The 14616-nt window shown below is 36.8% G+C and overlaps 1 protein-coding gene across 4 annotated transcripts in view; it reads right to left on the bottom strand.

The window, feature by feature from the left end:
• The window catches only part of ANO3 (anoctamin 3), a 204519-nt gene extending 190295 nt beyond the window's left edge, over positions 1 to 14224 (bottom strand). For 2 of the 4 annotated variants that reach the window (XR_008577413.1, XM_054827920.1), the window contains exon 1: positions 13982 to 14223. Coding sequence is in view for 3 of the 4 variants with exons in the window: in XM_054827920.1 (XP_054683895.1) it covers positions 13982 to 14135 (154 nt within the window). In the remaining variant the exon portion in view is untranslated. Of the gene's footprint in view, positions 1 to 5349; positions 5480 to 13981 lie in introns of those variants that run through there. The other 2 variants (XM_054827922.1, XM_054827924.1) reach the window with 2 other exon arrangements.
• Positions 14225 to 14616: the final 392 nt, after the last annotated feature.

The following is a 14616-nucleotide window of genomic DNA, read 5'->3' as shown; positions in this document are numbered from 1 at the left end:
AGCCCTGGTCATTTCAGACTATGGTTGCAGAAGTAATAAAACCTCCAACTTTCACCTATTTTTTCGCTAAGCCAACTACAGACCAAGTTGTCAGCTTTTCCATATTACACCTGGTTCTCCAGCGTTCTTCAAAAGTAAAGTTAGTTATAGAAGGGCATAACCTTTTAATGTCGTAGTTTTTAACATACATCATGTAAATAACTATGCTACGTGTCACACCAGATACTATGAAAAATAGCTTTCACAAATGAATATGATTTAAAAGTTGCCTTTTAATGTTTAAGTAGTTGGTACTCTTAAATCAACACCCAATCTGATGATTTTCTTATAAGTACTAACTTGTGCCCAAGCTAAATAAATGTATTAAACAGTCCAGAAGCAGTAAAGATGAAGAAATAATGTCTCACATCTTAGTCGCTAATTCTGTTCTTTGTATGTGGTGTCCAGTTTCTGCAGTAAATGCCATCTGAGTGAGTTCTGTGAAGCAGAAAGACCTTTGTTTTGCTGTGCTATTTGATTTCTAGGTTTTTTTTCCCTGAAAGATTTGCTAACCACATAGCTCCTGTGTATTCAGGATCCTGATACTGTGATACTAGGAAACACTCCTCATTAAGACAGATGAAAAGACAAAAAATCTGAAGCCCACATTACTCACTGTGAAAGTGTCATTGAATCTGATAAAATCTAAGATAAGTTCTAAAATGCAACATGTATATCAGAGAAGTGATTTATATCAAGGTTTCTTATTTAAGTAAGGTATTTTGCAAATCCTTACCCTTTTTCTATGTTAGAATTGCAAAGGCATTTATAATGAAAAAAGTGTCGAGGACCACAAAAATTCGATTCACACACTGATGGTGAAAGTCCTTGTTAATGGTAATTGTTAACCATTAACTATTGGTTTTCTAATGGAGGGGGTGTGTGCGTATAACTTTTGTGGAAAAAAAAAATAGCTGTAATTAGGAAATGCTATGTTCTGTCGTTATAGAATGTAATTTTTACTATTTGTTTCCGTACAACAAAACCCTCACAAAAGAAGCGGTCAAACTTCTTGAGATGACTAAGCTTACAATTCTTGTCACTACACCTTGTGAGGTTTAATTTTAGCTACACACCTTGAAACATGGATATTGAATTTTAGCCTAAGCGTATGCTGCAAGAACATGGCCAAGTTAAAATTCACCTGCAGAATTTCCTGATAATTTAATCTTTTCGACATCTTGTGCAACTACACACATTTAAAGACTGTTTGGATAATTACTTATTGTGTGACTCTGCGTAAGAGTTGACCGTCTTTTTCTGTTGGAATTAAAGTTTTGGGAAGGAATAATCAACAAAGGAACTTTAAATTCAAGGCTCAGTGTATTTGTAGTATACTGATGCTGTGCAACTACTATCTACTGGAGCATGTTTTAAGCGTTAACTGACATCCAAGGCAATAGGACCGCAGTTTCAACTTGTATTATACCGCCGTGCTGTGCTGCAGCTACCCGAGGCTGACACTGAGGAATGCAGACCGAGGCCCAGGGTTTCTTAAACAAGCAGCCTCAGAGGCAGTGCTGGTGCGTGCCAGTGCAGAGGGGGAAAACAAAGAACTTTGTGCAGTCAGGACGCTCAGTATCCCTTTCAGAGGAAAATTTAGATACACAACAAAGACAAGTGCAAGCGCTTTAGACGGCACTGGGTGCTACGCTGTGGTGTTAGCGAGGAGTTGTGGTTTTTTTTTTAAGTTATAAAATGCATCAAAATGTAATTCAGACTGTAATGGCAAGAAGACAATCTGAGACGACAGTTGGATTCCACTTTTGAGAACAAAATTATCAGCTTGACTCTAAACACTCAAACCCTTGATTTGTAATAAACACCTCTTCCAAAACCTATTTGGATTTCTTAAGAGAGCTCTGCGCAGTAGCTTTTGTTCACATCTGATCATCATCCTCAATCTGAGGAACGAAAGCACATTTGGAGTTGATTTGGACACTGGGAGCTTTTTTAGAGAATAGAGGGAGTTGGCTTGTTGGTAGTTGCTTTGTATGGAAAAGATACTATTGGGTGGAAAGTCCTTAAAAATCTTACACTCTTGTATCAAGTTCATGACAGTTATCTCAAGTTTTTAAACATTATCAGAATCATGTTTCCTAATATTACTCGTACCTGTAATGAAATTTCTGGTCAGGGCTCTACCAGATAGTCTGACAGCAAGTAGCTGCTCTAACTTGTTATAAAAAATCGCAGTGCTTTACTAATCAAAGCTGGTGTTGCAGAACAAGCCTGCAGAACTTTTGCTAATTAGCTAACAAGATGGTGTGTTCTTTCATGTGTTCGAACAGCATATTTAAGGCTTTCTCTCCTACTATAGAAAAAAAAAAAAAGATGAATAAGAGAAATTTTTTGTCCTGCTGCCCTGTGCAGCAGCAGAGAGAAATAATCTCATGGCATCATTAAACTCTTGGCATTATCATCAGAACTATTTTTGGAGGACAGTTTGAACAAAGCTAACAAGCCAACTTGGAATGTACGGTAGCTTCATATTTGTAACATTCATCTGGTTTTTATATCTCTTATTTTTAAATATCTTCTCAAAAGCCCAGGGGGAACATTCGGGCATATGGTTATGTCCCGCTTGCCGTTACAAATCCAAAGCCTGGATTACACCCACACCTTTGTTTCACTCGCACGTGGCACGCGTGGCAGTGAACAAAGGAACCCTGACAGCGCTAAGTGGTCGCCTTCCCAATCTGTTCTCGAAGAAGTCAACATATGTATATATGCACTGTGAGTTGTTCCAGCTTTTAACAAGATCTCAAATCACCACATAAAATGCTTCAAAAAGCATGTTGCCACAAGCTTGGCACATCCAAGAGATTCCTTGGTTCTCCTCCTCATCTTTTCAGGAGAAATAGCTAAACCGTTTTTTCACTCTTAGCCGTTAGTTGCAAATTCATTTCTGCAGAGCTATCTGCAAGCATTACTCTAAACAAATCGATCTGCATTTCTATTAAAAAAACAAACAAATCCATAAAGTAAAAATCTTTCTTTGAAACTCACTTCAACTGTTCCTTCGCAGTAGCTAAAGTTGCTTTAAGGTTTTTTTTTTTTTTTAACAAAAGATTAATGCTTCAAGTATAGCCATATGAGTAAATGACCACTTCATTGCAGCAAAAGCTTTCTCTGATGAAGGAGAAACAGTGGAACAGTCTTTGAGCACCTCCTCACTTCCTCTAAGTGACTCCTCAAGAGCTTCACTATATCATTCAGACAAGACAATTTTTATGCTCACAGTTGAACTTCCCTGGGGCAATATTCTACAGGATTAAAAACTATGTATGTCTGTGTTAGAAGTTTGAGATAAACCCCTAGCTGAAGCAAAAAGGTGAAATTCTGTGAATGAACAGCTGTTCTCAGCTTTATAGCAGCAGGAAACCCTGCCCTTACTGTGCCTACTTTTAAAATTGGAAAAATAAAGTTTTTGCACTCACAAAAAATGCCTAGAAATATCAACTTCAAACTCCCCTCCTTATTTTAGCTCTCTTCTTCACAGAAAGTATTAAAAATATGATTTTTCAGACTTTTTTTTTTAAAAGGAGGGAATAAGTTTCCTCTATTTTTTAAAAAAAGAAGATTAAGATAGAAAAGGAAAATATGAAAGAAATAGAAATAATTAATGGTAGTAAGATCATACAATTGGGACTAGCAGAGAAAGTCACAAAGGATCTTATTAATGAGGAGTAAGTCAGAGTATTAAAAGAGGGGGGTAAGAAAAGTTAAAGTACTGAAAGTACCTGAAAGTTAAACAATTGGTTTTAAAAAAGGAACTGAAGATGAATGTTTATAGTGTGTTATACTTGGGAATAGTTATCACTCCTAAAGTGAGAGGTGTAAAGGAATGAGTGAGAAAACAGATGCTAAAAATAAAAAATAGACATGCAATGTGAAGTGAAAAGTCACAAGTGAGATGAAACCGAATCAAAAGTGTTGATGGACAGATAAGAAAAGTTACCTTTATGTGAAGGTCAGGAGAAAAGTTAGGAATTTGAGCAGAGAGGAAGTCTGTTTCAAATACTCAATACAGAGTAAATCAAAAGGGAGAGGAGAATATGTTCTGGTCGTGAAGAACAGAGCTTGTGTATATGAGCTACAGAGAAAGAAAAGAATCAACATTGGTGCCAAAATGTGAATACCAGATTACAAATCAAATTCCTAATGTTAGTTATGAGGTTTTTCAGTGAAAATCATTAGATGATCAGTTCTAGAGGGTCGTTTGGGTTTTCTTCAGATTCATTTCAGCAGACTTTACCCCGATTTTGCACTAGCTAAAAGCAGTGGTTTGGGAACTTGTGTCTCAAGTGACTGAACTCTGCATTTGTGAAACTGAAGATTGATTTTTGTCAAGCTGAGTACCAGACCTCCTGCAGGAATTCTGCACCGCTTAGTTTGATCGAGTGGTAGGATATCCTTGAGGAAGCACTGGAAACATGGCCAACGAGTTGCTTTCCTGTTCTCCTTTCCTCTGAAATAGCAGATACTGATCGCCAGAAAACAACATACCAAACAAGGTAGATTTTGACCTGAGTCAGTATGATAATTCCTATAAGTCGTATGAAGGACAGAAAAACCTAACAGTTCCCTCCCAGAGTTGCCAAATCTTCTGCGCTTTGCTTTTCCCAGCAAAGAAGATGGGAAGAAAAGCTTATGGAGATCAAAATTATGACATTAGGAAACAAGGTTTATCTAAAAGTAACGGTTATCACATTTAACTACTCTACTGTAACAGATACTATTAAGAGAAAGACTAGAACATGCCAAAAATGCATTGTATTAAACTTTGTGAATTTTGAGGATGACAAAATGTCTATAAATTTGTACTTCTTTGAATGACCCTTCCTATTTCCTTCCTGAGGTAAGTGAACAAGCCGGTAATATGTCCTGTGTGAAAAGTGTGTATTGCATTCTTCCAGAAATGAAGGAAAAAGATATAAAAACCCCTCACATTTGTTACATCATTTAGTTAAATTAGTCAGAGAACAAGGCCAAGTCACTCTCCAGAAGAATAAGATATCAACATTTGGAATAAACTTCACTCAACTTAGTTTGGATCATCCTTGAATTCTGAAGATTTATGTTCTCCTTGGGTTCTTATAAACAAAAATAAAAAGGTCACATAAATATACAGAGACTCCAAGTTCCTTAATCCTGAATGACTCAATCTTTTTTCTTTTTTTTTTTTTGACAGAAAGAAAATATACCAGTGCTATCCCAGAATACACTTGCTATTTTTACTACTTTTTGTTTCTAAAATAGCGTTAAGTTCAGTCAGTAGAATGAGCAGTGACAATCGGCACCTCATACCAGGCATTCCGCAGAGCCACAACGAGCAGGCAACTCAAGCATCGTAGCAAAATTAGGCTTCTCTTTCCATCATCCTTTGTTTTCTTAGAAACAGCTTCCAGAGTCCATGCGTTTTTCAAGACAGTCATTTTAGGAAACCCACAGATGAACATATTATACTCTTGACTGATGTACATCAGAAACTGCCTTTCCAAAAGACTGGCCATAATCCAGTCTTCAGTCTGTCAAAGTGCCATTGAGTAAAAAAAAAAAAAAAAAAAAAGCCATTTTGGCTTGGCAAGGCTCACAGGGCAAGAACCTCTATTCATTAAGTTTTGTTTCGCTATAGCTGCACTAACAGAGCTTGCCTTGGTGAGGATCCTGGAGGAGAAAGTGTGCAGACCTTGTATGTATCATCCTTTGGCAAAACAGAATCAGACAGCAGGAATCTGGAGCATAAATCTATGACATAGCAACATGAGATTTTGATGGTAGTTCACCTAAAAAATTTATTAGTTTCCTTGTTCAGGTTCAGCAAAATGTTGTTGGGGTGAAGGAAAGATTGAGTAAATGAATAGCCCTAGAAGGGTGTTTTCCCTGAATATTTTATAACCTTTTCCTGCAGAATTGAAAACTTTTGAATGGAAAGAGATGTGGAAGCAGCTTTGCAGTGTCAAAATCAAAATGTTTGGAATATAAAAGGCAAAGATATACCATAATAAGATGAGAAAAAGCTTACAGTGTGGACTCACTCAAGTTATTTTAGTGACTTCGTGGCATTCTGGTATTTAGCCCTTTCTCAATGCCTAGGTAAGGAAAGCAGAAATCACTTCTAACCTCTTATTCACAATCCCAGTGCTACGCACAGTATGATTGACCTGTTATTCCTTATCATTGAAGAAATAGACCAGGAGAAAAAGAAATGAAGAAAAAGAGTATTTAAAGCAACTACCAGAAGAAAACCTTGCAGATAAACATAAGTAAAAGAGAATTTCCTTTTTAATAGGATGTACAAGAAAATTCTTTATTTCAAAATACGCAAGAAAAAGGCGCTGTGGAAATTAGCTTGCACTGTAGGACTCAGGTGACTGATACAGTTCGTCTTCAACATACATCATTCTCTTCCTTTGAAGAAAATTCACTAAACATTTTACTACCTTTCTTGTTAGCAGCATTCTGAAATAATTAATATTAGTAGCTGACTACAGTATGAATTTTCATGAAGCCTGCTGCATTACAGAGCAAAGCAGAAGTATAGCAGGAAAATAAGGAAGGCTATTGCTTACTTAAGAGATTTACCATACATGATGTAATTTAGGATGCTGTTTTGCAATGCTATCTATTTCATTTTGATACAGAAAAAGTACCTATGTATTTAAGAATTAATCATCTTAAATGTTCAATCAGAGCATTAAAATAGAAACCTGAAGCTAATTCTCTTTACAAAAAATATACAGCCAGAGGTGTGGTATAATTGTAATGGCTCAAGAGATTGATGTATTGGGATCTAAGTGACTTCAGCAGGACCACAAATATGATGGAGACCTAAATAGCTACTTATACTTTTGCATATATAAATACATAACTCTGAAAGATGCCATCAATTTATTATTTTAGCGACAAACCAGCACATTTTAGCATTGAGACTAACAGGCAGCCAAATTCTTTCTCACCATGTGCTTTTGGAAAAACATACTTGTCTCTTCCAGCACCACTCAAAACTCTTTCTATTTATAACATTCAGCTGCCTGCACAGATAACTCTGCGTACAATTGTCTCTCTCCCATGATGTCTCTTTAAATATTACTAAGCTTGTGTTTTCAGGAAGTTTTGTTGTTTTTTTAAAAAATAAGATTGACTTACATCATATTACAATACTGATACAAATATCACAAAGGTCTAGAAAAATCTGCTAGAGTTTCTATACATTTATGATAGTGTAACAGAAACCCAAATATGGGTTGTTTTATTAACAGAAAAAAAAGAAGCTGATTGTAAGCAATAGCTTATAGACCATGTACTAAATGACATCATTTGTTTCCTTATTGCGTACTGTCTAGACATTGCCATTAGATCTTACAGTAAAGTCTGTGTTCAACGATAGAATACAACTGTATCCTGCACCACCAAAGGAGCATCTTTTACTTACAAAGCTTATCAATACGTGGCTATCAGTCCGCTCTGCTTGTAACACTCACGACCTCCAGACTTGTTCTTTTAACACATGTTGTTACAATAGCATATAGAGACATATCCTCAGACTTAAATTTTTAAGAAATTAGTGACCTCCCCATCCACACTGACTGATCTTGCATCCTGTATTATACTGGAGACCTGCTTGCCAATTTACGCCCATTATTCAAGGATAAAAGACTTAAGCATACAGACCCACTACTAACAACTGAGGCACAAGGGTTTCATTGCTGTATTCAGGCTTTGCAGGTGTAAGATATACCATGCTATGGGAAGACTGTTCAGACTCAACTCTTGTTCCCCATTTTTTGACCCTTTGTTACCAAGTCCGCACTGATCTGTTTTGTAAGTGTTGACCTTGCCTTTCAAATCTGGGAAAGTTTTAACATTACCTGCGAGGGCAAAGTATTCTTTGTGCAGACATACTTCATCTATTGCTACGGAGGGAAGTTGGGGAATAAAATCCATGATTATAAATCATTAGAGTGTCTTCACTCAGTTAGTTGACCTACCCCACTCTCAAATTGAAAGTAAATAGCTCATTAGAGGAAGGAAGAGCACAGAAGAGAAACGATGCCTCTGGGAAAAATTACATTTCTATATCCAGCTTAGTTTCCATTTATTGTAGCCACATGAGGATAGAAGTCATGACCCCGAGGCCAGAGGTGAACGCCTCAGTATGTTAGGCCTCTCCACAATCTCTGAATTATTCATTAGCTACAGGTTTATTTCTTGTATTATTAATGAAATTTTGGTATAGAGGATAGCACCAAAGAGAGAAAGATCTTCCAGTTGTAGCTTGTAGTACATCTTTAGGCTGAATAGCAAAGAGATTGACTGTTGGTAGTACTAAAGTCTCAGCTCGACTGAAGACATGCTATGTAACTTAGGCACATGGAGGCTGGGACTCAACGAGCGAATATGCTTTCTCCCCGCTTTCCGTCCATCTGTAAATCACCACACAAGAAGCCCACTTCGTTTTCAAAACTGGCAGCTTTTTACTTATGGTGATTTGGACATAGTAAAGTCTGCCTCCAAGGTAAAGTTAGAATTAATGTTATCCATCTGAAATAATGAAATGCGTACTGTATTGAGGTTAGAGACTGCTAATAACTCATATTTCTGCTTTACTGCTGAATTATGTTTCTTGATGGCTTTCAACTAAATGTTAGCTTGACATGGCATAACGAGTAGAAGGATTATTTCTGAATATTGATCTTCCTGACAGGAGTCTCTCAACTGCTTCTTGAAATGATAGAAAAATGCATTTCTTGACCTTTTGTTTTGTAAGCGAAAATGGAAGAGAAGAGCAGAAAAATAGCACCTAATCTGAGAAAAAAATTACTTTGTTAGATTTATCACTTCAAGTAAACACACAGTTTCAAAAATTAGGTTACTGTAGGCGGTTCAAGTCCTGATTCTGCAATGGACTGCAGCTTCCTACAGAGCTCATGTGAAGACGGACTTCAGTTGGACTGCAACCATTAGACATCATGTCCTGTGTATCGTGTCTGCTCCCGTCTTGGTTCTACTATGTAATCCTAATGTGAGTAATTAAGGCAAATTGGTGGTGTGGTACAGATTTATGCAAAAAGCTACAACTTTTTTATTCAGTCCCCTGGACATCATGATGCAACTATGACTGAAGCACTTCTCAAATTTTAAATAAAGAGAAAGAAAATTTCATTCAGCAATTAAACTGCCTTAAGTTTATAAGTAAGAAACACTGATTTAGCAGATATTCAGTAAGCAGAAGTATTTTGGTGTTTCAGGAAACATATTCAGTTAAGGGATGTTCATGGAGAGCTTTGCAATCAAAAAAAATCAAGTAAAAGCTGTAGATTTTGGATTCCCCTCCCCCCCAAATTCCTGTTAAATATTTCCATTTCAGTGAAGGAAATGCTCTTTTTTGAGGACAATGCCACACCACTTTGTGATACCAGATGAAACTAGAAGGCAAAGTACATAATTTCATTCCTCTGTGATGCGACACCCCCATAAAGGTGTGATACGTGCATTGTGGAAAGTTTTTCAGAGAGGGTGATGTAGCAAGATGTCTAGACAGGTTGCTGAGAGGGATAACAGCAAGCACTCAGAGCTCAGTCTGCTGCTGCCTCTTATAACCATCCCGGAAAGGAAAAACAGGGGCAGATACCTGTAGGAAAATTTGCTAAGTTATTGTCTTTTTCATCCTATTTATTCTGATGGCAAACAAGGACAAGCTTTGCTCATCCTTTCCTCTTAATCCCGACATGTTTGGATGTCCAGAAAGGGATTTCATTTTATGTTGATGAAACTCAAACCACCCCCACTGCTTCTGAAAGTGTTTATGCAGTTACACCATCTTTACCCAGTGTTTTCTGTGCCATATGGATTAAAGCATTTCGCAAAAACGTGCCCTTAATCATACAGCACATAGGTGATTTCTAATACATAACTAGATCAGCAGTAAAAATAACTTCTGAAACATAGCAACTATTCTCTGGAAAATAACTTTCACATCCCTTCCCTCAAAAACTCATCAGTAAAAGAACCACAAAAAAGGCAGGAAAAAAAATGTTCCTCTAGCCTTGTACCATTCTACCAAAAGTCAAAGTCAAATCTGTGTGACTTAGTGCACGTCTCATTTCCTGAGAGTTTGAGTGACCCCACCACTACTGGTTACACTACTAAGACCTTACTTATGGCTCATGCTTTTTTTTTTTAGCATATATTTAAGAGGTTTCTTTATTCTAGATCAAGAGTTATTTGGACAAAACCATCGTTAGGAACATCTTAGAGAATTTATGTGAAGAAGTGTTTGAGTATGATTTGTCTTATAGTTGTAAAGCAAAGATTAGGAGAGAAAGGCCATTATCGTAGGTTGAACGTTTTCAGTCATTTCCAGGCTAATAGGAGATGAAGCAGAACAGCATCTATCAGGGATAGTAAGGTTTATATCTGCACAAATATTTACAGCTGGAATATTCAGATTAGCTTTGCTTCATGTGAGAAGTCTGAACAGCAAATACACCAGGTCCTGGGGGAAGTTCTACCCTGGCAAATACAACAGACATCTGGTCCTATAATTTCTATATTGCGAATAGCCTTCTGTGGTCCATAGGTGAAAACAAATTGCTGTAGCTGTGACACAGGCATTCACGTTATCATACTGTGTTAAAAATTCTTTGCAGAATAAGTAGCATATAAATCAAAATAAGCGTTATTTTCTTAAAGATAGCTTGGCATCTCTAAAAAGCCATCAACTCCATATTATCCACCGGGTCTACAAGTATCACCGCTCCATTCAAGCTTTCACCCAGAGTCCAGGTAACCCGAGTGCGGAGGAAACCAACATTGGTCATCAATGTGCTCGTGGAGCATTCGCCAACCGAACTTGGTCACACATTTCAGAATTTCATATTTTGAAAAAATTCTCATTGTTACACTGCAGGTGATAAACTCCCAAAGATTGTAATGACACTCTGCATGGAAAAAGTATGAATTCTATACACAGAATGTTAATTTCACAATACTGTTCTTATTCTAGTATTATTACTCTCTGCAATGTATTATGACATATCTGCAGATCTCAAATAAATGTGCCTCAGGATTGGTACTTGCATCAGAATTGAAAATGGAGTGACATGCAGGAAGTTAAGCTTATTAATAACAAAATTATTTCTTATTTAACAAGAGACATGTAGGAAAGTAATTTAACATTTGTATCCCATTGCAATGGGTTTGGTTACAGCAGGTTCAAAAAAAATATAGTTACTATTTTCCTGTCCCAGCAACTCTGAACAGACATGAGGTCTTCTAATTACATTTCCATTTTCCATTCCAAGAACATCAGACTGAATTTCAGGATATCACTTCACTTTGTCAGAGTATTCACTTTGCTGTATTTGCACCGTTAGGTGTTATGTTTAAAATTAACACATCACTACTACAAGAAAAAAAGATGTTCTTAAGTGATAATCTCCCTATATTGAATTATCTGCTTTATATACAAAATATCATAGCACAAGCATGGCATAATAAATTTTAAACAATAAAACTCTCATAACAACTGAATATGTGGACAGCAGATTGAACAGAAAAAAGGACACGTTCTTTTCTGTTGCTGCTTTTTTGTAGGTTCACACTGACTATTTATGTTCTCATATCTTATGTACCTTCTACTACCATTTGTTGATTTGAGTTATTTTAAAGGAGACATCTTTAAATCCTCTTTAAAACACATTGAAAAATCAACAGGAGCATTGAGGCTAAACATAAGATTCCCAAGGTTGCAACTGTGGAGGGTGGAGTCCTGTGGGGCAGAGGAGCCAACACTAACAAACCTCAGTGCAGCACCCTGATGTAGGATGCTGATTTCATTGCAGCTTTTCATACTAGTAACGCTATCTGAGAAAAACAAAACCGCACCTCAATTCTAAGAGCAAAATTTCAGTTACTTCCCATAGCTCGAAATTTTCATTTTGCCTATGAAAGATCATTGTTGGGAAATAGACTAATCATGAAGAAATAGGGTCTGTCATTTCAGTATAAGCAAAAGCTGTTTATTTTTATCAATAGCCATTGCTAAGCAAGTAGAAGTTCCTTCTGGGAAATGACATGTGGAAGCCAAATAGGACTTGTTTACACTGTTCCATTCAGACTTCAGCCAACACAACATTGGAAACTACAAAGGGCTTGCTTACTTTAAACCCTAGTAAAATATATGACAGAAAATTTTACAAGGCAAAAGATGAGATTGCATTTGCTTTAAGTCATCGTTCATAAACCCCCAAAATACTAAGACAATATATCAGCTTTTTTAATTCTATCCACGGTGCCAACACACAAACCAAGAAATCTTCAAACTCCAACAACACATTTGTCAGAGATACTTGCTAGAACTGTTCCTGCTTTAGGAATAGTAAACAGTGTTTGCAACAAATATTTGCAAGACAATTATTTTAAAAAGAAAATAATAATCTTTCCAAATGGAAGAATCCCAACAAAGAGATTTGATTTTTTAGTGTCTCTTTCCTGCAGAGCTCTGAATGGTATAGCTCCACAAACAATATGCTGCTCATGCTGAAAGTTCATTTTACTCTTGATCGACTAGGTAGGCTAGAACAGATTACTTGGATGCTTAGGGAACATAGCAAAGTAGATCAGCTAGCACAGGCATAAATTCTTTAGTGACACTTCTTTAGTGTAAAAGAGGTAATTTTGAATTTATGTTATAGGATCCCAGGAGAACAGACGCTTGTTTCCTGACTTTGCAAAAACTTGCTAACATACAAGATAAACTTTCACAAGTGCATCTACTGAGAAAATTCTGTTTTACAAAATTTAGTGAAGGCTTTATGGGAAGTTAGCAAATCTCTATTAGGGAAAGCACAAGTTATCTGGTTTTCTTGCGAAATAACAGATAGCGTGACATCCCAACCATTTGACCATTTTAACATGTAAGAACTGAATTTCTAAGTAAAAAAGTTCCAACAGTTCGTTGCAGAGTTAAAAATATCAAAGATTTATTTACATATTCACCGACTTCAGCCAAGTGAAAGTTGCAATCTTCCACTGCAGGTTGGTTGTCCTGGCACAAGATCAAGTGTCACATTCAGATATTCTCCATTTCTCTTGTCTGTACTTTGTTCCGGGGGTCATAAGCAAGTGAAAACATGATCAAAATCAAATTATCCCTTGGGAGTTGAGTGACTTAAGACACATACATAGTCCACAAGAAGTCAGAGTAGTCATTTCTAAAAGGTATTTTCTAGCTGAATGACCATCCAGTACTTTAGAAGGTGCTAACTGATATTATTCTATTGATTAAATGCAGCTGCCAAGGCAGCTACATTCTGTATTTTTCCTAAGTATGAATTTTCAGAGAAACTAAAGTCTCGTGATGCTTATTTAATTGACATTTTTGGGGACCTGTTCTGGCTATACATAACACCTGCCACAAAATTAAAACAATAAGCCACAGTGGTCAAAAAAATCTTACAGCTTATGCAGTTCCTCCTTTACAAACCCTGATATGATAAAAAAAACCTAGAGAAAAGCAGAATAGGAGCCACAGTGCTAAACATGAGAGAGCACACCTTATACACACACTTGCAAAGTCTAATACCAGAGCAGCTGCTGGGGCTGCTCTGAACTTACACAAAAAACTATGTCACCTGCTATGGAAAGCTCATCTTCCAGGGAATGCAAAGGTAACAGTCTCTCGGGCTCTTCTTCCAGCAGTACTCTATATGCTACAGTGCTCAGGAGACACTGAATTTTTTTTTTTTTTTTTTTTTTTTTACAAAGACATATGTTCTACCCTTTATCTAAATTAAAAATTACTTCATATATTGCATGCAAGTGACAGTGAAGAATCCTGTGCTTTCTTTATTGGGTCTTACAGTTTACCCGGAACACGTTACATGAATAAAAAGATACATATTTGAGGAAATAGTTTGTATAAATGCTTGCTTACCAGCTGGTGCAGAATGCGAGCAGTGAAGTTGAAAACCGTGATAATCGGCACATGATTCACTGAATTTGCCTTCCTTAAAACCTGACTTGGAATCCTTTTTGGTCTCAATCTCATCTGAAGAAAGCTTATGCAGTTCAATTATCACAGCTGACATTGTAAGATAGTCTCAGTATAACTCAAAATAAAAACAAAGCTGAAGAAGCCACTTGAAGTTCAGCTTCCCCAAACTTGCGGTCTGGGAAAAAATAACTTCCTATCACAAAAAAAAAATCCCCAAACTGTAATAGTGCAAAACGTTTTTAAGTCAATGACTGAGAAACTGCGCTTCCATGAAGCTGTTCTTCCAGCTCTGCAGCATTTGCTAAATATTGCAGCTCTTGTCTAAGGTAGACAAGTACAACTTTAAAAAGTTCTTCTGTTCCTGTATAACAACAGTATTATGGCATTTCTGTGTAGCTGCTACAAAAATAGCAAGGATAAGTGGAGACATCTGTATGTCTGCTAAGTTGTGGACTTACTAACTTTGTTTTAAGAGTCTAATTCACATTTCATTACCCTCTGGTCCAGCTGGGAGGGGCTAAGCAATACCAATGGAAACAAGTGCATCCCGCACGCCAGCCCAGCAGCCAGCCTGG

The sequence above is a fragment of the Grus americana genome, chromosome 5, assembly GCF_028858705.1.
Source record: "Grus americana isolate bGruAme1 chromosome 5, bGruAme1.mat, whole genome shotgun sequence".
NCBI lineage: Eukaryota > Metazoa > Chordata > Aves > Gruiformes > Gruidae > Grus > Grus americana.
Note: the sequence above shows the minus strand (reverse complement) of the source record. Positions and strands in the feature narration are given on the sequence as shown.